Source organism: Mirounga angustirostris, unplaced genomic scaffold, assembly GCF_029215605.1.
Source record: "Mirounga angustirostris isolate CCGP_5_RB_7025 unplaced genomic scaffold, mMirAng1.0.hap1 SCAF_9, whole genome shotgun sequence".
NCBI classification, from domain to species: domain Eukaryota; kingdom Metazoa; phylum Chordata; class Mammalia; order Carnivora; family Phocidae; genus Mirounga; species Mirounga angustirostris.
Genome location: NW_026991717.1, coordinates 112498794 through 112521500, shown reverse-complemented (window position 1 = coordinate 112521500; position 22707 = coordinate 112498794). Strand labels below are relative to the sequence as shown.

The window sequence follows — 22707 nt, the reverse complement described above, 5'->3', positions numbered from 1 at the left end:
AGCCGGCCTCTTCCCTTTTGAGTCAGAGATCCTCATTCTAGAATTCTAGATGGCCAGGTGACAAGGGCCTCGGGAAACAACTGTGTACCCCTCCCTGGTACGGATGAGGACACGGAGGCCCAGCCAGGTGGTAGAGCTGGAACCGGAGCTCGGGTCTGCTCCTAGTCGCGCTGACTTTACACCAGCTCTGGCAGAGCCGGGAGGTGGAGTTAGCCTCCTCCCCTAGCAGAGAGGAGGCTGGTGGCCAGGCTGCATGAAGGAGCACCCTGGAACCTGGCCTCGTGGCTGGGGAGTGGCAGTTGGGACAGAGTGTGCTGTCAGGAGAGCCCTCCCCCCAGCTTCCACAGCGTGGGAAGGGCCAAACGGCCATCAGGAGGAGAGGGAAGCAGCCCTTGCCCCCGCTCCCAGCATCCTCACCCCTTCCGCCCTCCAGCTGTTGGAGTGGATCCGCCGCACCATCCCATGGCTGGAGAACCGGGCGCCGGAGAACACCATGCACGCCATGCAGCAGAAGCTGGAGGATTTCCGGGACTACCGGCGCCTGCACAAGCCGCCCAAAGTGCAGGAGAAGTGCCAGCTGGAGATCAACTTCAACACTCTGCAGACCAAGCTGCGCCTCAGCAACCGACCCGCCTTCATGCCCTCTGAGGGCAGGATGGTCTCGGTGAGTGCCGCCCCCCCGCCCCCCCCCCGCCCCCCCAGGCTGGACCGCCACCTCCAGCCCCAAGCTGCTCCCGGTCAGGGCAGGACATGTCTTCCCCTGCCTGCCCCCCAGGCTCAACCCCCACACCCCCCACTATTCCAGGCCCAACTTGCCCTGCCAGACCCCAGAATATTCACCTGGACCCCCCAGCACCACCTTCTCCCCCACCCCTCAGAAAACCATCTTGGCAAACAAAATGCCTCTTGACATATTGAACCAAACAGGGCTCGATTCAATAGCAATTAAGATAATTTTTTATTGCCGTGGAATCTTTTTTAAGCACTTTAAAAAAAGTGTATTACCATATAAAAAATGTAATGGATTTTTTTTTTTTGGTTGGATATTTCAAAGATACAAATAGGCAAAATACAGAAAATAGAAATTACTCAATCTCAATTACCCAATATCAACTTAAAAAATGTTAGGGTGGCTCAGTTGGTTGGGCATCCAACTCTTGATCTCAGCTCAGGACTGGATCTCAGGGTCGTGAGTTCAAGCCCCGAGTTGGGCTCCATACTGGGCACAGAGCCTCCTTAAGAAAAAGAAAAGATTTTTGGAAAAGATTCTTTTAGTCTATGTAAATATAATTTTTAAGGAAATCCTAAAGCATGTTATTTGATAAGTTGCTTTTTAAAAAAAAATTAAAATTATATTGTGAATGGCTTTCCGAGTTGTTAAATTCTCTTCATTTAGGTTACTTAAGTTATTACTGCTTCCCGCTTACCTTGTCCTCAGACTTGGGAAGAAATGTTATGAGCCAGGGAAGCATGCAAAAGAAAATTTAAGAATTCACCAAGATAGAGCTTTTGCCCTTTAAAATGAGAAGTCATGAGGAGGCGTGGGCATATAAGGCGGGAGGGGCCGGGGACAGGCAAAGCCCGTTGGAAGGAGGCGGGATCCCGGGGGACCCTGGAGGAGAGGAAAGAGTCTCTGGCCATTGTATCTGCACTTTGGAAAGCGGCTGTCTTTTTACAGATTCCAGGCTAAAACAGCAACTTTTAGGTGGCTAGAGCCCCTGCTAACAGAGGGTGCTCTGTGTGAGTTAGAAGAGCCCCCTCCTCCGGGTGGATGTAGCCCATCCCCGGGGCCTCCAGGTGGCATGCAGGCTGGTTCAGCCCCTATCTGCCCAGCGGGCACCCTGTACTAATTGTAGGAGCGACCCTGTGGGTGGCTCCGTGTCTGAAGGGCTGTGGGTTTGTGCTCAGCAGCTGTCACTGTCCTCAGATGCTTGGCCAGCTCGCCCGGACCAGGGTCTCTGCAGGCTCCAGGCTACTGCCCAGAGCCCATGAGCAGATCCAGAGATGTGGGGAGCCTGGGAGGCTCCCATGCCTGCTTGCCTCATTCAATTGTTGCTCTTTTCCCCTGGCTGGCCCTACATTCTCTGTGATTGGTCAGCATCCTGGGCCACAGAGGGCCTCGGGCTCTTTCCGCACAGAGCTGCACGCCCAAAGCCCTATAGCTGGGTGACCCTTGTGGACTTGGGGCCTCGCTCCCAGCCCAGGAGGCCTGGTGCCCAGGAGCCTGGGAAACACCAATGTGGGGCTGGGTGCGCGTGGCTGAGATGGGGAAGGGGCTTCTTCTAGAAGGCATGGGGCAGCTGTGGTGGGTCTCGGGGGCCAGGAGGGGCTGACCCTGTGCCTCCCATCCCTACAGGACATCAACAATGCCTGGGGCTGCCTAGAGCAGGCGGAGAAGGGCTACGAGGAGTGGCTGCTGAATGAGATCCGGAGGCTGGAGCGGCTCGACCACCTGGCAGAGAAGTTCCGGCAGAAGGCCTCAATCCATGAGGCCTGGACGGACGGTGAGGCCAGCCCAGCCTCCTGTTTCCCCCCGGGGGTGCTGGCTCTCGTGCTCCACCAGCTGAGGCGCCAGCTACGGCTTCTTTCTCTCTTGCTGCTTGTTTGTTTTGTCTCTTACCAGTACTTGTCAATAGACAAGTTCATTAGCCTTTTAGGTGTCTCTGCTTCCTCGTCTGTAAAGTGGGGATAATCACAGTGCCAACTTCATAGGTTTAGGGGAACGGAATGAATGGATACCTGGGATAGGATGATGCTACGTATATGTAATTCATTGTTGGTTTTGGTCACTGTGATGATGTCTTCTTCCCTGAGTCCGTTAGGTTGGGGTTCTCATCCCAACTCTGCCACCTAGAAGCAGAGTAACTTTGGACCAGCGATTTAGCCCCCAGGTCTCGTTCCCTCATCTGTGACATGCAGATGACCATGCGCCCTCTCCTGTGTTAGCTTCCTAGGGCCGCCGGTACAAAGGACCAGACACTGGGTGGCTTCACACAACAGAAACGTTCTTTCTCAGGAGGAGGAGGTCAGGAGGAGTCCAAAGCAGAAGGGTTGGCAGGGTTGGCTCCTTCTGGAGGCTCTGAGGACAAGGCTCTCCGTGTTGCTTCCTGGCATCTGGTGGTTGCTGGTCATCCTTGGTGTCACTGGCTTAGTTCAGTCTCTGCCTCCAACCCCCCATGGCTGCTTCTGTGTCTCTCCTTTTTCTAATAAAGGCTCCAGTCATTGATTGGATTTAGGGCCCTCCCTAGTCTCCTATGACCTCATCTTAACTAATTGCATCTGCAAAGACCCTATTTTCAATTAGGGTCAGATTCTGAAGTTCTGGTTTGACATGAGTTGGGGGGACACTGTTCAACTCAGCATGCCTCCTCCTAGGCTTGTTGTAGGAGTAAACATCATAAGGACATTTTATGCTTAGCTGAGCACCGGGCACATAGAGCCCACTCCGTAAATGGTAGCCCTGGGCATTTTTCCTCCTCTGCCTTCCCTCTTCCTGTTTCCAGCCTCCCGTTATAGTGACCCAGAGCCTTTGCCGTGTTAACACACGCATGTCTCCATTACTCCAACTTGGAGGCACTTGGGGCCATGTCTGGTGTCTGCTTGTTGGCAGCTGAAGTTAACTCCAAAGAAAGAAAAATCACACCTGGAATAGTCTTTTGCAGGGTGGAAGGGGGGATCGCACCAGCTCACCCACATGTTTCGATCATGTCCGCTCCAGGGCCAAGGCGCAGCTCACAGAAAGGTACAGAGCAGGGGCCGGCCCCGTCAGCCGGCCCGCCACCAGCTGGTGTATGGGCCGTAGACACTGGCACCACCTCTGGGCAAAGCAGTGTGGCTGCGCACGTCCACACCTAGCCGTGGCACTGCCTGCCGACCCGGGAATTCTTGAGACTGTCTAAAGAATTAACCCTGAACGTAGGGAAATCACATGTCCAGAGAGATTTGCCGTGAGACCCTCTCTAATAGCATAAGCTGAGGGGCCTGGATGCCCCACAGTAGCGTGGCAGGTGGTCATGCCAGTGGTGGCTCAGCCACGGGAGGGGACACATGCGGCAACTGGAGCCGGAGCAGAGACTGATGATGTGCTGCTGAATGTTTGAAAGGCAGGAAAGACAGCTTACATATACCTGCTGGTTGTAACATAGCATCTGTATAAGGAAAGATGGGAATGGAGTAGATAAGTAGGCTCAGCTGTAATTTCTTTCCCCCTAAACTTGTCATATTATTATTCTGACCTAAAGAAAAAAAAAGTGGAGGGGCGCCTTGCTGTCATGAGACTCTTGATCTTGGGGTTGTGAGTTTGAGCCTCACCTTGGGTGTAGAGATGACTTAAAAATAAAATCTTAAAAAAAGGGGCACCTGGGTGGCTCAGTCAGTTAAGCGTCTGCCTTCGACTCAGGTCACGATCCCAGAGTCCTGGGATCGAGCCTGCATTGGGCTCTCTGCTCCATGGGGGTCTGCTTCTCCCTCTGCCTCTGCTCCTCCCCCTGCTCATGCTTTTTCTCTCTCAAATAAGTGAATAAAATCTTTAAAAATTCTTAAAAAAAAAAAAAAAGTAGAGGGAAGGAAAGAAAGGCCACATCGGGCACCGTCTTCCAGCCTCCACAGCCCAGCCTTCATTTGTTGAGCAGGACTGAGCATCCCTGATGGGCCCAGATGGGGAGGGTGGGCGCACGGGCCAGGCCAGGCCAGGGCGGCCCCTGTCCTGTACCAGACGCTTCACGGGACAGCTGTCAGACATCATGTAACAACAGTCCCAGGAGGTTCGTTTCTCATCCCGTTTCCTCCTGGGAAGCAGAAATCCAAGACATGCCAGCCCCGCCCCACTGCTAAAGAGAGGGCGGTGCCCCTGACAGAGAAGGTTCTGGCCACTGTTGGATTCTGTGTAGAGTGCACTGGACATGCGGACCACAGTGAGAGTAATTAAGGGGAGGGGTCCCTGCAGGGCTGCTGGGGGCTAGCAACAATAGCTGGAGAAGCTCTAAAGATGGGGCACCCCTGAGGTGCTTGGGTGGTTCTTTCCTGGCTATACCACGGGGCCTAGCCCTGTGTAGTCTTCGTATGTAACCACTCCTCGTGGCCCCGTACGTGTTCCATGGAAAGTAGGAACTTCCCCGACTCGGCCTCTTAGTGGATGTTCCTGCTGCACATCGCTTTCTCAAGCTGCAGATGATCGATCGCTGTATGGTGGACATCTGGGGACGTCGTGCCCCCGGATATGGGGCTCTTGGGGCCCCGAGGGGTGGACAGTCGGGGCCAAGAAGATGGGGCCTCCGGCTTCTGCTCAGCCTTGTACCCCCTCTCTCTGAACCCAGGCAAAGAGGCTATGCTCCGGCAGAAGGATTATGAGACTGCCACCCTCTCGGAGATCAAGGCCCTGCTCAAGAAGCACGAGGCTTTTGAGAGCGACCTGGCCGCCCACCAGGACCGCGTGGAGCAGATCGCTGCCATTGCGCAGGAGCTCAAGTAGGCGAGGCGAGGCGCGGCAAGGGCTGGGGCTGCTGTGGGAGGCGAGGTGTGGCTGTGAGAGGCGAGGACGGGGGTACAGCGGGCGCCCGAGTGGGAAGGGCATCAATACAGAAGACTGAGTGTCCCCCCAGGCGGAGAATGAGCCCGTGACCCTACTGCTGAGGGCATCTGGTCCTTTCCTGGAACTAGTGCAGGGCCAGAGCTCTTGCTGGGCCTCAGAGGCTCCCTGCCGTGGGGCACTGGGGTCAAGACTGGCATCGCCTCCAGCCGAGGTGTGCCAGGGGCCCCGGACAGAACTGGCCTTCATTTGTCTCCCAGCAGTCTTCTGAAAGCCAAGGAGTTGGGGGGTGGGAGGGGCACCTAGAAGGCCCCCCCGTGCTTCTCGCACCTCCAGCCCCAGGGAGGAGAGCAGGTCCTGGAGGTAACCCGGGTCACTGGACCCTTCCTGTCTCTTGCCTTCTAGTGAGCTGGACTATTATGACTCACCCAGTGTCAATGCCCGGTGCCAAAAGATCTGTGACCAGTGGGACAATCTGGGAGCCCTAACCCAGAAGCGGAGGGAAGCTCTGGAGGTGAGGGCCCCTGAGGGAGAGGGAGGCCTGCCTCTAGCAGCTCTGGGTGCCTCTTCCTGCTTTGTGAGTCCCTTTGCTTTGAGCCAGAAGGCTCCGCTGGGTTCCCTGGACCTGCTCTGGCCTGCCTGTCGAAGGTTCACCCTGGCACTGGATTGAGCTTTGCCTTGCTGGAGATGCCTCCTCTCTGGCTCTAACCACACCTCCTCCTCCTGGTCTAGTGCACTTCGCAGCCCAACCCTAGCCATTTGAGAACTTTCCTATTCTACAGGTCAGACCGGGGGCCAGGCTGGGTGATTCCAAATGTGGGAGGGTCTGTAGATCCCTCATTAAGAACCAGTGTCCCAGAGAAAGCCTAGTCTTTCTGTCTGACTTAGTCTGGTGCATCCAGACCTAGACCCCTTGTGGCTGGCCAGGAGGGTCTTGGAGGCCTGGGGCGGGGCGGGGTGGGGCGCGGGGAGTGGGCAGGGAGTGATGATTCTGGATATGACTCTGCTGAATATCTCCCTGTCCACCCCTTCCCCTCAATTGTCACCCCCAGCGGACAGAGAAACTGCTGGAGACCATTGACCAGCTGTACTTGGAGTATGCCAAGCGGGCCGCACCCTTCAACAACTGGATGGAGGGGGCCATGGAAGATCTGCAGGACACCTTCATCGTGCACACCATCGAGGAGATCCAGGTGTGCTGCAGACCCCTCACCCCCAGAGGCCGGCTCCCCCAGGCCCCCGTGCAAACCTCGCTCCTGCAGAACTGCTCTGTGGGGATGGGGATAGCGGCCAAGGATTTTATACATTTGAACGAATTACATTTTATGTATTTTGATTAGGTAATATATGCAGATGGTATAAAATCTAGAAGATGAAAAGGATATGCTGTAAATTCTCCCTCCTACCCTAGTGCCCTCCCCAGAGGGAAGGGCATATGCAAGCATTTTTTTATTTATTCATTAGTTTATATTTATTTTTGTGTTCTTCATGTATTTATTTATTAATTAATGTGTTCTTCCCCATACCCTCTTTAACACAGAATTATATACTGTATTCTGAATCCTTGTTTTTAACTTAATGTTTTGGAGCTCATTGCATATTAATAGCTTCCTCATTCTTTTATACAGCTGCAGGGGATTGGATTTAAAAGATTTTGCAAAGGAAGCCTGGGTTGGGGAGGGTCACCTGGGGAGCAGACCTGGGGCACCCTTGTCCCTGACCCGACTGTGGGATGGGGTACACTCTAGGGTGGTTGCTCCTGACTTCACCAGCCCTAAGCATGAAGCTATTGCTTTGATGGCTCTGCCTTCACCTCCCCATGGCTGGCCCTGCCCGCCTGGTTCTCAGCCATGAGCATCCTTGGTTGATGCCTCTGGGTCTCCCAGCTGGGGTGGGGCCAGGCCTTCAGTGGCCCTGCCACCCCCCTCTACCCTGGGACCTGTAGGGCTCCCTTAGTTCATCCTGCCCACAGGAGACACCGGTCACTGTGCTTCTCTCGCACCCAGGGACTGACCACAGCCCACGAGCAGTTCAAGGCCACCCTCCCTGATGCCGACAAGGAGCGTCTGGCCATCCTGGGTATCCACAACGAGGTGTCCAAGATTGTCCAGACCTACCACGTCAACATGGCGGGCACCAACCCCTACACAACCATCACTCCTCAGGAGATCAATGGCAAATGGGAGCACGTGAGTGCAAGGGCTGGGTGGGGCATTGGCTGGGCCATTGAAAGTTTTATAAGGGCAGGGATTTTGTCCCCTTTTTTGGTTGATTTTTATTGATTTTTATTGATCTTATTTTTTTCACTATCACACGGTAAGTACTCATCGGTCCAGTTAATGAACGATGGAGTTTCTGGAACAGGTCCATGTGTTCACTCCTGTTCTATACCTGCCTGGCCCCTTCCCTTCGTGCCTCTTCCATTTCCTCATCTGAAGTATGGGGCAGGTGGCCGGCCCGTTGCCCACGTCCCATGATTGTCCCCACCCCAGGTGCGGCAGTTGGTGCCTCGGAGGGACCAGGCCCTGACAGAGGAGCACGCCCGCCAGCAACACAATGAGAGGCTACGTAAGCAGTTCGCAGCCCAGGCCAATGTCATTGGGCCCTGGATTCAGACCAAGATGGAGGTGCGTCCCCTCACGGGAGGCAGGGATGGGGGCTTCTGCCCCTCTGGGCACCATCCCAGCCGTCAGGCTTGCCCTGTCTCCTCCTAGGCGGGACCCCGGGAGGAATGCCTGTCCCAAGCCCATGATGGGCCTGCTGCCCTACAGGGGTGTGGAGCCTGTCAGGGAAGGCCAGTGGGTTGATCTCGATCTCTGGTTTGTGAGCAAAGACCCACCCAGGGCTGCCATTAAAGAGCCACATGAGGAAGTCCCACAGAAGGATGAGTGCCTGGGGAACTGACTAGCTGATTTATCCTTTGGCTTCTTTGACTGAGCAGGTCTCCCTTCCTCCTGAGCAGAGAGCTTTGTCAAAGAGAGGATCTTTCCAGAGAGAGAACTGAGCCTCGGGCGAGCATGGAATTTTTTTGTTGAGTTGTTGGGCCAGATCCTGGGGCGCTGTAGATCAGGGAAGGGGCCCTGCTTGGGTTAGAGAGCATGGTGTCCCTCTGAGCTCCTTGAGGGCAGAGACCATGTCGAGCTCATGTTTGTGTCTCTCCTGCACCCCACCCCCACCTGCTTAGCACATGGTGCGTAGTAGCTGCTTAGGAAATATTTGCTGGGTCAAATTGAGTGCACAATTGAGGCTTTTACAAACAGGTTTTGTTTCCATAGATGAAGTCAAGACAGAAAGGGGGATGAGGCCTGGCCCGTGGGGCAGGTGGGATCGAGGCAGGCCAAGGCAGGCCCTGTGGGGGCAGAACAGCAGGTGCGTGGCCACTGAGGAGGCGCGTCAGGTGCTCTGAGGCTGTGAGGAAGCTGGATCTGTGGGCAGAGAGAGAGTCCCTGAGGTGGGTGATAGCTGGGAACAAGGCTTGGGCGGGGAGTTTGAATGGCAAGCAGAGGAGCGAACGTTTAGGTGAGGAGCTGACCTTGCAGCCCCTTTCTGAGGCTGAGAGGCACCCGAGAGATGGGAAGTATGTCATCTGGTAATGACAATTCTTCTCATACCCCTTTATGATGCTGTTGCCACACCAAGGTGTGTCCCTGCTCAATGTGTCTTGTTCTTGGTTGACTAATGACCACTGATGGGTTCCCTGGTACTGGGGTGGGAACCGAGAATCATCTGAGGGGCTGACCGATGACCTGGGTGCCCCAGTCCCTACCCCAGGGACAGAGGTGGGGTGGTCTGACAAGGACTTCCTTCCGGGTGAGCAGGAGATCGGGCGGATCTCCATCGAGATGCACGGGACCCTGGAAGACCAGCTCAGCCACCTGCGACAGTATGAAAAGAGCATTGTCAACTACAAGCCCAAGATCGACCAGCTGGAGGGTGACCACCAGCTCATCCAGGAGGCCCTCATCTTCGACAACAAGCACACCAACTACACCATGGAGGTGGGTGGCGCCGACCTTGCTTCTCCGGGAAGGGAGCCCCATATCCCCTTCTGCTCCCCACCCCCTGGGCTGGCGCAGGGGGCAGTTACCCATCTTCCAAGGGAAGTGCTCATCACAGGAGGACAAACTCTCACTTGGGAGTGAGGGGATACTCGCTGCTGCTCCCCTCTGGAGCTCTGGGTCTTCAGGCTCTTCTGAATTTCACAGGGAGGTTGTTGAGAATGCAGACTCGCAGGCTCCAGCTCTAGGATTTGATTCACTAGGTCTGGGATGAGGCTGAGCACCCTGGTGATTCAGATGCAGGTGGTCTCCAAACACTGGCTTAGGCACCTGCTCTCCAAGTGGTGAATTGTTTGGACCGTGAAGGCGTGTGTGTGTGGTGCTAGAGCGGGGATGTGCAGGGCCCTCCTTCCTGACCTGACTCACGCTGTCAGTTCTGGTCTCTGCTGCCTCAGGTGGAGGCCAGCGCCCTCCTTTGCTTCCCCTTTCATCATCTGGGTCCTCTGTCCTGGTGTGTTGTCCTTGTCCTGGTGATGCTGTAAATCTGGCTGGCGGTCCGGATTTGATTGCTTGGGCCGTTTCAGTATTGGGGGAACGAGTAGCCGGGAGCGGCCGAGGCCCAGGCCTGGGGCCCTTTTGCTGACAGGCTCCTCATCCCCGCTCCCCAGCACATCCGTGTGGGCTGGGAGCAGCTCCTCACCACCATCGCCAGGACCATCAACGAAGTGGAGAATCAGATCCTGACCCGAGATGCCAAGGGCATCAGCCAGGAGCAGATGAATGAGTTCCGGGCCTCCTTCAACCACTTCGACCGGGTGAGAGCCCCACCGCCCGCACTTAGAGCAGTCCCCAGCCCCTGCCCCAGGGCCCTGGAGGGCACTGCCCAAGAGGTGGGCAGCCATGCTGGGCCAGTTCCTGGGCAAGCGAGGAGGAGGAGGAGGAGAAGAAGGGAGAGCAGGGAGTCAGCCTGCCCTGACTGCACCTCCCAGCGGGCCTTAGAAAGCCTGTCCCGGTGTGTTGTCCCTGCTTTTGCGGAGCAAGAGTGCATGTAGTGAGTGGAGAGAGGATCTCTGGCCCCGACCCTTGCTCTCTGGCCACAAGGAGTCAGCCCTTGGGAGCAAGGCTCCCCTAGCCTCAGGGAGGCTCCCTCCCCCCACCCCCAGCAGTCTTTGGGAGACTCTGTGGGGCATCAGCATTATTTGTCCTAGGTTCTCATCCTGGCTCTGGGACAGGCTGGGTTTTACATGGGCCGGCCCTCCCAGTGCCCTGGGGCTTCTGGGCAGCCAGAGGGGTCAGAGCATGGGGTTCAGTGCTGCCCACCGCCCCTGCCTCCTGCCCTGTCCTCCAGCCTCCTGGGTGGGTGAAGCCTCCTTGGAAAGCCGGGTTGGGGCCTTGGGCACGGGGTGGGCCGGGCCCTTCTGGGGGAGCTTCTCACCCCTGTGGCTCACCGTGTTCCCCTCTGGCCTGCTTCCCAGAGCAGGGCTGCGTGTGCCAGGGAGAGGGCACCCTCTGGACCTCGTCCGTGTGTCTAACCGTGTGCACTTTTATTTCCCCTCCCCCCCCCGCCCCTTCCACCCTCCACCCTCTCCACCCGCATGCCTTTGTCCCCGTGTCTCCCCACACACACCACCCTCCACCCGGGGCATGGCCCACCCCCTCCCCTCACGGCCTCCACCTCCCTGGCACCGCATGGCTCGCTGCCTGGCGCACGGCGGCCCCAGGATCACTCCGGCACGCTGGGTCCCGAGGAGTTCAAAGCCTGCCTCATCAGCTTGGGTTATGATATTGGCAACGACCCCCAGGTACTCGCCTCCTGCATGGAGCACACTCAGGGGTGGCATCCGGGCCGAGAAATAACGCGTTTCTCCTTTTTCTTTTCTCTCTCTCTGTCTGGATCTCCCTGTCTCCCCTTTCCTGTGGGCCTCGGGGCTCGTCCTCTCCTGCTGTCTGGCCCATGTCGGGCTCCTCTTCCCACTGCTCCAACTGCTCTGACCTCTGCCTTCGGTCGTCTTTCGTGGGAACCTGCCCGGGGCCCACCTTCCTCTCTCCTTGTCACTCTCCATCCTGTGGACGGACTTTTGCCTCTCCCTATTCTCTCTCCTCCTGTGGATGTGTCTCCTCCTGTGTTCCTTTTCCCTTCCTAACCACCCCCCAACCATACACCTCGACCTCCCCTTCTGGCCATCTGCGCCCTGTCCTCCTGGCCCTGGGCCGGCCCTTCCTCCTCCTGCTTCTGACCCTCCGGTGTCTCGGTGCCACTGCCCCCACAGAAGAAGACAGGCATGATGGACACGGATGATTTCCGCGCCTGCCTTATCTCCATGGGTTACAACATGGTAACGTAAACCCCGCCCTCTGCTCTGACGAGGGCCCGCCAGCTGGCCAGAGAAGCCGAGTCCTGGCCAGGGCAGGCTGGAAGCCCTCAGGCTAGGGGCTGCTCTCACTGGAGGGGCCTCACGATTCTGGTCTGTCGGGAAGATGGCGCCCTGCAGGCTGGGCCCAGCCTCGTGACCTGTGTGTGTCCCAGGGGTCTGGCCTTCTCACCTCGGTCTCTGTGCTGGCGTATTCTTTGGCACTTACTGTGGAGATGGGCTTTTTCACTCCCGTGGTGGATGGTGGGGCTGACCCCAAGGCTAGCAGGGAGGACTGGAGGTTTGGACTTCCCGGGTCGGGTTGGGCTCGACTTCATCTTTCAGGAAGCACAGAGGTTTCTGCCTCCGCCTTGGCGGTGGCTCCGGCCACGCCTGCCGCCCCTTGGCCTTCACAGTCTTCTCAGCTGTGTGCCCTCATGCAGGCCTTCTGAGCAGAGCGGGGGCCTGAGCTGGGCAGTCAGGCAGCTCCTGGGCCGCAGTGCAAAGGGCAGAGCTTGGCTGCCCCGGGCCGGGCAAGGGCACAGGCTTGAGACGCAGGGAACCCAGGAGTAAATCCCAGCTCTGCCATCACCAGCTTGGGGACCGGGATGAGGTGAGGGGACCCCAGCAGGACTGCGGTCAGGGCTCACTGAAGGAACTTCCGTGAGTGCTGTGCATGGGTCTGACACACACAAAGTATAGTGTGGGGAGGTCATAGGTTGTGGAGCCAGACCATCCAAGCTCAAACCCCAGCTCTTTTACCTGCTGGCTGTGTGACCTTGAGCAAGTCACCAAGCCTGTCTGGGCCTCCGGTTGCTCGTCTGGAAACCCGATGGAAGGAATAAGGACCTGCGCCATACAGTGGTGGGGAGGGTGAAAAGAAGCGAAATGCCTGCAGCCATTAGAAGAGCACCTGGCACACGGTACATGCCCCGTGCCGTCAGCCTCGACAGCTGTTGGCAGGACTGTCGTCGTTTGCTCCGACGGGAACCTGTGGGGTGTGGGAAGCCTGAACGGGGTCTTCGCTCTTGGGTCTGATGTCCCTGTGATGCCCTTAGGACAGCCCAGGTCAGGTCAGGGGGCCGCTGTGCCCCCCTCTCACAGCCTCAGGCTACTTTGAGCCCCCAGGGGCTTCAGGTCCATATGAGACATTCCCAGCAGCCTGTGGCTGAGAGGTTGACAGGCCTGGGGTTGGCTCTTCTCTCCAGGGAGAGGCAGAATTTGCCCGTATCATGAGCATCGTGGACCCCAACCGCCTGGGGGTAGTGACGTTCCAGGCCTTCATCGACTTTATGTCTCGGGAGACCGCCGACACAGACACAGCGGACCAAGTCATGGCCTCCTTCAAGATCTTGGCTGGGGACAAGGTGGGTCTGCTATGGCGTGGGTGCTTTGCAGGGTCCACTCCGATCTGGAGGGGAGGTCACTTGCACCCCGTGGCCCCTTCCTCCCACTGGGCCTCCCCCTGCTGTCCACCTCCACCCATTTCTGTAATGTTTTGGGATCAGCTAAGGTGTTAGGACACAATATGAGCCTACGGGGGTGAGGGGGTGTCTCCTGCCAGGGAGCGGGACTCCTTCGCACTTGGGCTGGAGCGATGAGTAGTAGAGGTGGGTAGAATGGGGTGGGGACGTGACCGAGTGATGGAAGGGCCGTCTGAGAACTCAGACTTCACCCTTACGTCGTGCCGGGCACAGGCGGGGAGCGGGAGGGAAGCATGTCTCGCACTGGTCTACCCTGAGCAGCAGTCAGTTTCGGTTTCCAAATTTCCCAAGTCCCCTGCCTGGCAATGGAACAGTGGGAATACCAGGGGAAACTGGCAAAGCGGGGGATGTCTAGAGGCCAGAGTTCCTTTCTGTAAAATTCATAGGATAATCCTTCTGCCATCTTTCCTCCAGACTGAAAAGATTGAGTTATAAAAAGCCAAAGCTAATGGGGAGCATAATTTCTGGAATGTCTCAGTCTATAAGGGAAAAAGACTGAGCCAATAGAGGTTCCTAAAGGTCGGTTCCTAAAGTTTAAGGACACCCTATTAGAGTCCTAGCACCTTGGAGCTGGAATGACTCTCAGAAACCACTTCCTTGAAGTGACTCTGGGTCTCTGAGGTCCAGAAAGGGGCCTGGGCTCCTGACTTTTGGAGTGACCTAGGGGTAACCCTACCCTCCTCGAAACTGGTTCCTAGGGGACTCTGGCAGAGGTAGGGCATGGGGCTGGGGGGCCACCTTGCGGGTCAGAGCCTCAAGTGAGCTGTTCTGGAGCCTAAAACTCCTAAAAGAAGCAACTTCCCAGTAGACCTGTCACGGACACACAGAAACCTGGGCTGAGACCAGGCAAGGTGGGGGCAGGCCCACATCTCGCAACCGTGGTGGAGACAGCTGTCCGCCACGGCGATGTCACGCTTGGATGCTCACTGCATTTGCTGAAATTACGTGACCTCCAGAGTGTTCACTTGAGCGGGTGTGCGTCCCAGCCGGAGTCCCTGCTGGTGTTGCCCCAGCCCGTGGTTGCTGCAGACTAGAGAGATACATGGAATTATAGGTGCAGTTGGCGCTTGAATTAGCTTGCACACAGGCCAAAGTAGGTATGGAAATGGCACGACAGGAGATTGAAAACGAACATGCATTTTGTATATACACACGTGTGTATGTATGCAAGTGCGTGCATTATAAACATGTGCGTATATAAATGTATACGTGATATACATGTGCATGGGTGCGCGCGCGCACGTCTCTGTATCCAGAAGCAGGAGGAGGGGACGGGGATGGGGCGAGGTGCTGCCACCACCCCCAGTGACATCCCGGCGGCCCTGCCCGCTCTCTCTGCAGAACTACATCACGGTGGACGAGCTGCGCCGAGAGCTGCCGCCCGACCAGGCCGAGTACTGCATCGCGAGGATGGCCCCCTACAGCGGCCCTGATGCCGTGCCGGGCGCTCTGGACTACATGTCCTTCTCCACGGCGCTGTACGGCGAGAGTGACCTCTAACGCGCCCGCCCAGGCCAGCGCCCTCACCCTGCCCGCTGTGCGCCCCCCCCGCCCTGCGCCCCTGCTGCCCCCTCTCCCGCCGGGATTTGGTCTCCTCGCTCAGCCTCGAGCCCAGCGAGCCGGGACCCACGTGGCATCGAGCCTCCCTGCCCGCAAAGTGACAGTTTACAAAATTATTTTCTGCAAAAAAGAAAAAAAAAGTTATGTTAAAAAAAGTAAAAAAAAAGCCAAAAAACCACATATTTTATTATAGAAAAAGTATTTTTTTCTCCACCAGACTTAAATGGAAAAGAGGAAAAATTAACTGTTTGCACCGAAATGTTTTGTTTTGTTGTGACATAGGACAATAACCAAGCACAATGTTCTATTCTGTACTTTTTATCGATTTTTTTTTTCTCTCTGTATCATCTGCTGTATTCATTTCTCCAATCTCATGTCCACCTTGATGTGGGAGCGGGGGGTGGGGTGGGGTAGGGGGGTATCTCATCAGAAGGCACATTGGTGCATGTGTGTTTGCTAGCTCACTTGTCCATGAAAATATTTTATGATATTAAAGAAAATCTTTTGAAATGGCTCTTTTTTAAGGAAAAGAATTTATGTGTCTTGTCTTCTCGTTTTTAAGCCCAGAGGTTGTGGTTAACGCACTTTTTTTCCTTTAGTTTTAATTATTGCCGATTAAAAATGAGTAAGATTGGAGAGTGTGGACAATTTCGATACTACTTGTCACACACCATATTAAAGCAACAGTGCTCCCATGACCACTCTTGGCCTGCTCCTTGCTCACTTTTCCAGAAGGGTGCGTGGGTCAAGGATGATGGGGGCCCACTGTACCCAACCTTAATAGGTTTTTGACCCTGGCACATTCCATCCTCCTACATGTCGCTATCTTTATTTTAAGAAAGAAAAGGTGGTTTCCTCTGAAGGCTCCTGTGATTTGAAGATAAGGTCATGGATGTGTAAGGAAGGGGCTGTGTAATAAGTCCTACCTTTGTTTTCTATCGCATCAGACAGCTCTGTGACATTTGTGTGCCCCTCCCTTCTGCTTATTTTTGCTATAAGGGAACATACTGAACTGTCTCAGTAAGAGTCCTCTTGACCCTCACTATTCAAAATGTCCTGCAGTTGGGGCGCCTGGGTGGCTCAGTTGGTTAAGTGTCTGCCTTGGGCTCACGTCATGGTCTCGGGGTCCTGGGTTCGAGACCCGAGTCTGCTTCTCCCTCTCCCTCTGCCCCTCCTCCTGCTTGTGCTGTCTCTCAAATAAATAAATAAAATCTTAAAAAAAACCCAAAATGTCCTGCAGACAGCAGCAGTCCAGCATCACCTGGGAATTTGCTGGAAATGCAGTCTCAGGCCCCACCCCACACTTTCAGAATCAGAACCTGCATTTTAACAAGATCCCCAGGGGATCTGTGTGCCTTGCTCTAGCCTCTCCGGTTTTTTCTCCTTGCCTGTCTGTCCTTCCTGAGGCTGTCTTTTACTTACAGGACAGGGAGTGACGACTATCAGTGATAATACCAGTGCAGTAGACTGTTGTTTCCAAAGTGGGGACACTGCACTATCGTTCCTTTAGCTATTAAGTGGCAATAATAGTGCTGTTGGAAAGCCAATGCAGTAACACATAGAGCTCCTAGAATCTTAGAACATTCTGGAATACTTACTGCCCAGGGAAAGAGGCAAGAGGACTGTTCAGAAGGAAGGACATGGGGTAGAAGTTGGCATTTGCTTTGGGAAACATTCCTGTAGGATTTACCACCGGCTGGTTAAAAGTCCAGTAAATGCTCGGTGTCAGTCTGTGGTGGGTGCAGCTCCATGGGGAAAACCATGGAACAAGACCAGAGCCTGGCCTCAGAGGGTCAAAGTCCTTTGAGAGAGGCTGATACACAAGATACCCTGTTCTGGCTATTTACCTGCAAGTCTAACTGAGGGCACAGTGGTATAGGAGTTGGAAATTGTTCCAACCAGGAAGTTCCCTAAGCCCAAGGTGTGAGCACTTGACCATACCACAGTTTCTAGAGGTCAGTCGATCTTTTCACTGCTCACGTTAGAAAAGAATTGGGTAAGAGGCATTTGAACGGAAGTATGCTTACTGAGTTATTCTACATCCTTAGACAAATGCCCTTATTTGATAGTCTCAATATTCAAATTTGCTTGTATGTGTGCAGATGGCTATATCCTTACTTTACATTTTCAATCCTGCTAAAGAGAGAAAAAATTTTAAATCCCATTTCCTAAGCTATTTAGGTTATCACACACATCTTATTATATGGATAATGCCATTTTTTCTGTAAACATAGAAACCCTCTTGCTTGTCCTAGTCATTCCTACATGTAACAGTTAACCACTCCGCAAACAATCCCATTGAAATCTCCCAAAACAAGTTCTTGTAAATATTTTAAACATATTTACAGATTTCAATAATTCTTTCCAGTACATCAGACTCCCCACTGAGGCAAATTCAAATTGAGGCCGCAGATTCTTGCTCAGCACAAAGCAGTTGAAATATTATTAAGTGTAAGTCAAGTTCTCTGGAGCAGTTCAAAGCTGTTTACTAACAGTTCTCTTCCACCTCCAAAATGAAAATTACACATCTAATCTCAACTTCACGTTCCAGGTAAAAACCCCAAAGTGAATATATGCCAGATTCTCTTATGAGTTCAAGCTCCTTAAATTAATCCACAGGTTGTCATGAGTATAAACCTGCTGAACACCCCCCAAAATCTTAATACTGAGAGTTGGATTTACTTCATCCTTGTACTTCTCTCCACGTAGGTGATCTCAAGTCCCCTGGTCACTCATTGCTGGGTTTTTGGGTCACAGGTTGAGAATTGTGACATGCATCACGTGGGGAGTCCGAACCGGGACACAAGATGAGGCGCTCACCCACTTCCGGGTTTCACCCAAGGCCCCGGGGAACTCATGGCCTCGATTCAAGAGTCCAGCGTTGAGTGCGGTGTCACCAGGGTCTCCAAGCCCTGGCCCCTCCTCTGGCACTTCTGTCGCCTCACTCCCTCTCTGGTCATCTTTTGTATCTCACCGTGGGCCACTCTTCATCATAAACCATTCCAACTTACTCTAAATGATTGGATGGATGGAATTTTCTACCCTGACGAAGGGGACAGTTGATTGTTCCTGCATCGGTGGGATGAACGCATCGAATCTCTTTCTTGCCTACATAGGGCATGCATTTCTTTTGTGTTTTTATCTGCCTCTGCCCATCCCTTTGGGGGGGAATTTGTTGACAGCCTGATGAAGGCCAATCTGTAAATAGAGCTCCTCTTTCTCTGGCCTGTCAAGCCTTCGGTAAAATCCCACGACCCTTCCAAATCCCAGGCCTGTCTTGGGAATCTGCTGTGTCCTCTGTCGCTGGGCCAACTCAGAACTGTTCCCTGGATACAGGACCAATGCCCGAAGAGTACAGTCAGTAGGGTGAGTGAGTTACCAGCACTGAGAACAGGTGAGATTTCCTTAGGTTGTAAGGAGGTCAGAGGCTCTGTCAGTTCTTTGGCCTGTGCCAGACGGCGGGGATCCTCGGCAAGGACAGCGTCCAAGGACAGCGTCCAAGGGTGGGGAGTGCCCCTGAGCCATCCCACCTAAACCTAGCCCTGGACTGGGGTCTGCCTTCCTGTCCCTGAGGGAAGAAATACAACCTCTTTCAACATCAGTGCCTTTCAAGGGAGACATGTGGGCTCAGGGGGGCCCTGCTACTTCCCAGCTGGACACATAACCTCCCCACATGGCGTCCACCATGCCTCTTTCTGTTTGTGCTGGTACATGGTAGGCAGTTAATAGGTGACAGTAGGTATTCATACAGGTGTTTTTTCTTTTTAATTAGCTGTGCTTTGTTAAGCTATTTTAAATATTCTTAAGGCAAAAAGGCCTGACTCTAGAAAAGTGCTAGTAAGGGGAGTCCTCTTCCGGTCTTTGAGCTCTGTGGTGGGCTGAGTACTGGTCACGCCCTAATCCCTGGAGCCTGTGGTTGCGTTACTTTACATGGCAGATGGGACTTTGCAGATGTAATTAAGGGTCTGGAGATGGGGAGATTATTCTGGGTGATCTGGGCGGGCCGTCATAAAGAGGTAGGCCAGAGTGTCAAAGTCAGAGAAGGAGAAGTGATGGAGGTAGAGGCTGGAACGCTGTGGGGCCGTAAGCCAGGGCATGTGGACAGCCTGTAGAAGTTAGAACAGGCGAGGGAATGGATTCTCCCCTAGAGCCTCCAGGAGAAATGCAGCCCTGCTGACCGACTTTGGGTTTCTGACCTCCAGGACCATAGGCGTACCTTGTTTTATGGCACTTGGCAGATAATGTGTTTCTTACCAATTGGAGGTTTGTGGCCACACTGAGTTGAACAAGTCTACCGGTGCCATTTTTCCAACAACATTTGCTCACTTCATGTCTTTGTGTCAATAAAGTATTTTAAAATCAAGGCATGTGCATTGTTCTTTTTCAGAATAAGATTGTCGCACACTTAATAGGCCGAGGTGTAGTGCGAAAACAACTTTTACATGCAGTGGGGGACCAGAAACTTCAGCTGGCTTGCTTTATTGTGATGTTTGCTCTGTTGCAGTGCTCTGGAATGGACCTGCTGTAGCTCCGAGCTAGATGCCTGTATAAGATGATAAATCCATGTTGTTTTTAGCCACTCAGTGTATGGTGACTTGTTATAGTAGCCGCAGGAAACTAATACATGCTCCACTGTCCAGGCCTCCGGGAAGCCTGGCTGCCTCCCTGATGTCAGCGGCCCAGGTTAGAGGCTTGAGGCTCTGGAGTAACCGCGCCAGCTTCCAAGGCCTGAGTTGTCAGTGTTGGCCCTTGCGAGGCCGCCGTAGCTGTCGAACCAGAGCCCCTAACCCTAAACACGCTAAGCCACAGAGTAAGGAGATGGAAACTACCCAGCCCTGAAGCCCCAGAAGGGCCAGAATGGCTGGGCCCGGCAAGAGGTGGGGGAGCTGGTTAGCGGCACGGGGCTGAGGGGCTGGGGGCTTCGGGCAGGACACAATCTAGGACACTAAGTTGTTTGAGAAAATCAGGAGTTGAGGCTTTTATTTCATTCTCAGTCTCTGTGGATCAGACTTAATGGAGATGTCTGTCCCCTTGTCCTTCCAGAATTTTCTGGGGAGCTCTCCCAGGCTCTACTCACTGCAAAATTCTTTTTGGTTCCAAATTTAGATCCAGTGGTGAGAGCAGCTTTTCAGGAAGAGAGGGAGGAACCATTATCGTTACAGGTAAGAGCACGGTGAATGTAGAAGGGATGGGTGAGAGATTTCCAGGGAAGCCTAAGTGGGCCTCCGTGACAGGCTAAATAAGTGTGGGATGAAGGACAGGAATGTCCATGGAATGTTAGTGTCCGAAAACCGTGGAGGTCACGGAGTCCAACCCTGCCATTTGACAGAGGAGAAGATTTCGGCTTGAGAGCAATGTCTTGTTCCCGGCCACAGAGGTAAGCTGAGGCAGAGCTGCAGGAGAAGCCAGGTCTCCTGACTCACAGCTCAGTGCTCTGTGCAGAGCAGCCAAGTCGGACACAAGGTGGGTGGGAGGAGAGAGAGGCAAGAAGAGAAAGAGAGAGAGGGATATTTCGTTTTCATACACAATCAGCATAATTAGATGTAGTAACTTGTTACCCAACCCAGTGTCATTTGTGGATGGTGCTCAGCAACTGCTAGGTTACGTATTGATTAGGACACTTCTAGTTGTCAGAGTCACACAGCCCAACCTAAGCTGCTAACGCCAGACTGGTAGTTTTACTGGCTTGGACACCTGAAGTGTGTGGAGGTCATGCTGGCCTCCCAGGTGCCTGAGGCAGGGCCCCCCAGAGTACCAGCGGGACATGGTTTCTCTGGATTGAGTCCATTCTCAAACAGGCTCTCCTTCCCACCTTGCAATTTCGAGTCTAGCGAGGAGACTCTTGGGGAGAGAATGACATCCCCCGGAGGTAGGGAACATGGTGGCCTCAGCCGGGGCAACGGGATCTGCTCACTGGCTTAGGCCTGGCCTGGGTGCTCACCTGGAGCGGAGGGTGCAGCCCCAGCCAGGCCACCTGCACTTGGAGGGGGTGTGGCAGGACTCTGTGCCAGCGACACACGAGACTCTGCCTCCCCGCAAAACTCACATGCGGAGTGGGCTCTCCAGAAGCTGAGGCTGGCCAGCCAACAAACAGGACGTCCCCCACGAAAGTGGGAAGGAACGGATTCCCAGCCCAGATCAGCCTCCAGAAGCTGCTCTCACGGCCCTGCTCACACCCAGGCAACTTCCACCTCCAGGTCTTGCATCTCTGTGCCTGGGGACTTTCCTCCCAGAGCCACCAAAGGCCACCATGCCTGAGGATGAGGCAGGCTACCAGGAAGTAGCTCCCACGAACAATGCGTACCAGCTGCCTCCCCTGCTGGATGGCATTATTCCGAGGCTCAGGTTTTGCACGGTTTCACAGAGTTATCCCAACAGGATTAAGTCCAGCTTCCCCCCGAGTTTACGGCACAAGCCTCAGCCGAGAGGCTGCTCTGGGGATAACCCAAATGAACACACAGCCCACTCTCAGGGACATGCCCCGGAGTGACTTCACCGGAGAGCCTCTGTCAAGACCGTCGAGATGTGCCCCAAGGGAGTCCCATGCCCCGTACAAACACCGGGCTAGCACACTTGGACCTGCTGGCTGGAGAGTCTATGCCCGCTGCGTGTTGAGAAGGAAACACCAAGTGCGCAGGCAGGGGGCTGCCTCCTCTCTCTGGGCTGCAGTCCACGTGGTTCTTTATGTGTAGCCGGTGGCTGGGGGGAAGGAAGGCTTGCAGAGGAGTGGGGCATCCTGGTGTCAGGCATGTGGACACTCAGAAAACTCTCCCTCGGCACCTGTGGGGATCCCCAGGTTTAGGAGCAAAATTCCCATTTTATAATTCAAGGCAATGGGAAAACAGAGCTCTTTATGCAAAACCTTTCTTTATAGGTTATATTTAGGACACATCTCTCCACTAAGCGCTGCCTGGAGGAGGATGGACGTTCGGTAAAGCAACCAGCGCAGAGTCCAGTAAGTCCTAATTAAGGCTTCCACCCTCCCCGCACTACTACCTGAAAATGCCATTTGAGAAAGCAGGTCTTAAAATGAGCTGGGTGGCTGTTGCCCTCCAGTGGCCAAGTGTGTCCTTACAGCGTGTGGCAGGTGGAGAGCGCAGGGAGCAAAACCTGCTTCCATCTGCTACCAACGTGTCTCGCCTGTGTAATTTCTGGGATGGCGGGGGCCCTTGATCTGTGCCACAGAGGGGTGGCAAAACAACCGGGCACACTTAGCAGGAGAAAAACAATGGCTAGCATTTGTTGAGCACTTACCTTGCTCTGGCCCAAGTCCTAAGCCATTTACGTGCATTTAATCTTCACACAGACTAATATTGTCCCTTTAAAAAACAGGAAACTGGGGCGCCTGGCTGGCTCAGTCAGTTAAGCGTCTGCTTTCGGCTCAGGTCATGATCTCGAGGTACTGGGGTCGAGCCCCGCATTGGGCTCCCTGCTCAGTGGGGAGTCTGCTTCTCCCTTTCCCTCTGCCCCTCACCCCTACTCGTGCTCTCTCTCTCTCTCTCAAATAAAGAAATAAATAATATTAAAAAAATAAAAATAAAAACCAGGAAACCAAGGCATAGAAATCTTAAGTTAGTGACAGAACTGGGATTTGAACCCAGGTCCCTCTAATCCCAGAAGTAGAAGCAGTGCTTCATTCACCTTACTAGAGGTTCTCAGGCTCAAGAATTGTTTGGGAAGTTTGTCAAAGATGCAGAGTCCAAGGCTCTGTCCCCTGAGCACGTGATCAAGTAGGGTCCAAGAGGAGCAAAGACAACTGGAAATCTGTCCTTAGGACATTCTGGGCA

At 54.2% G+C, this 22707-nt stretch overlaps 1 protein-coding gene across 4 annotated transcripts in view; it reads left to right on the top strand.

Moving 5' to 3' along the window:
- ACTN1 (actinin alpha 1) overlaps positions 1-15434 on the top strand; it is a 92822-nt gene extending 77388 nt beyond the window's left edge. Inside the window, exons 10-22 of one of the 4 annotated variants that reach the window (XM_045901077.3) lie at positions 434-664; positions 2357-2504; positions 5316-5466; positions 5933-6041; positions 6580-6720; positions 7534-7716; positions 8020-8154; positions 9346-9525; positions 10194-10340; positions 11247-11327; positions 11796-11861; positions 13085-13243; positions 14702-15434. In XM_045901077.3, coding sequence (XP_045757033.1) covers positions 434-664; positions 2357-2504; positions 5316-5466; positions 5933-6041; positions 6580-6720; positions 7534-7716; positions 8020-8154; positions 9346-9525; positions 10194-10340; positions 11247-11327; positions 11796-11861; positions 13085-13243; positions 14702-14860 — 1890 coding nt within the window. In that variant the 3' untranslated portion in view covers positions 14861-15434. The remainder of the gene's footprint in view (positions 1-433; positions 665-2356; positions 2505-5315; positions 5467-5932; positions 6042-6579; positions 6721-7533; positions 7717-8019; positions 8155-9345; positions 9526-10193; positions 10341-11246; positions 11328-11795; positions 11862-13084; positions 13244-14701) is intronic. The other 3 variants (XM_045901075.3, XM_045901074.3, XM_064571237.1) reach the window with 3 other exon arrangements.
- Positions 15435-22707: the final 7273 nt, after the last annotated feature.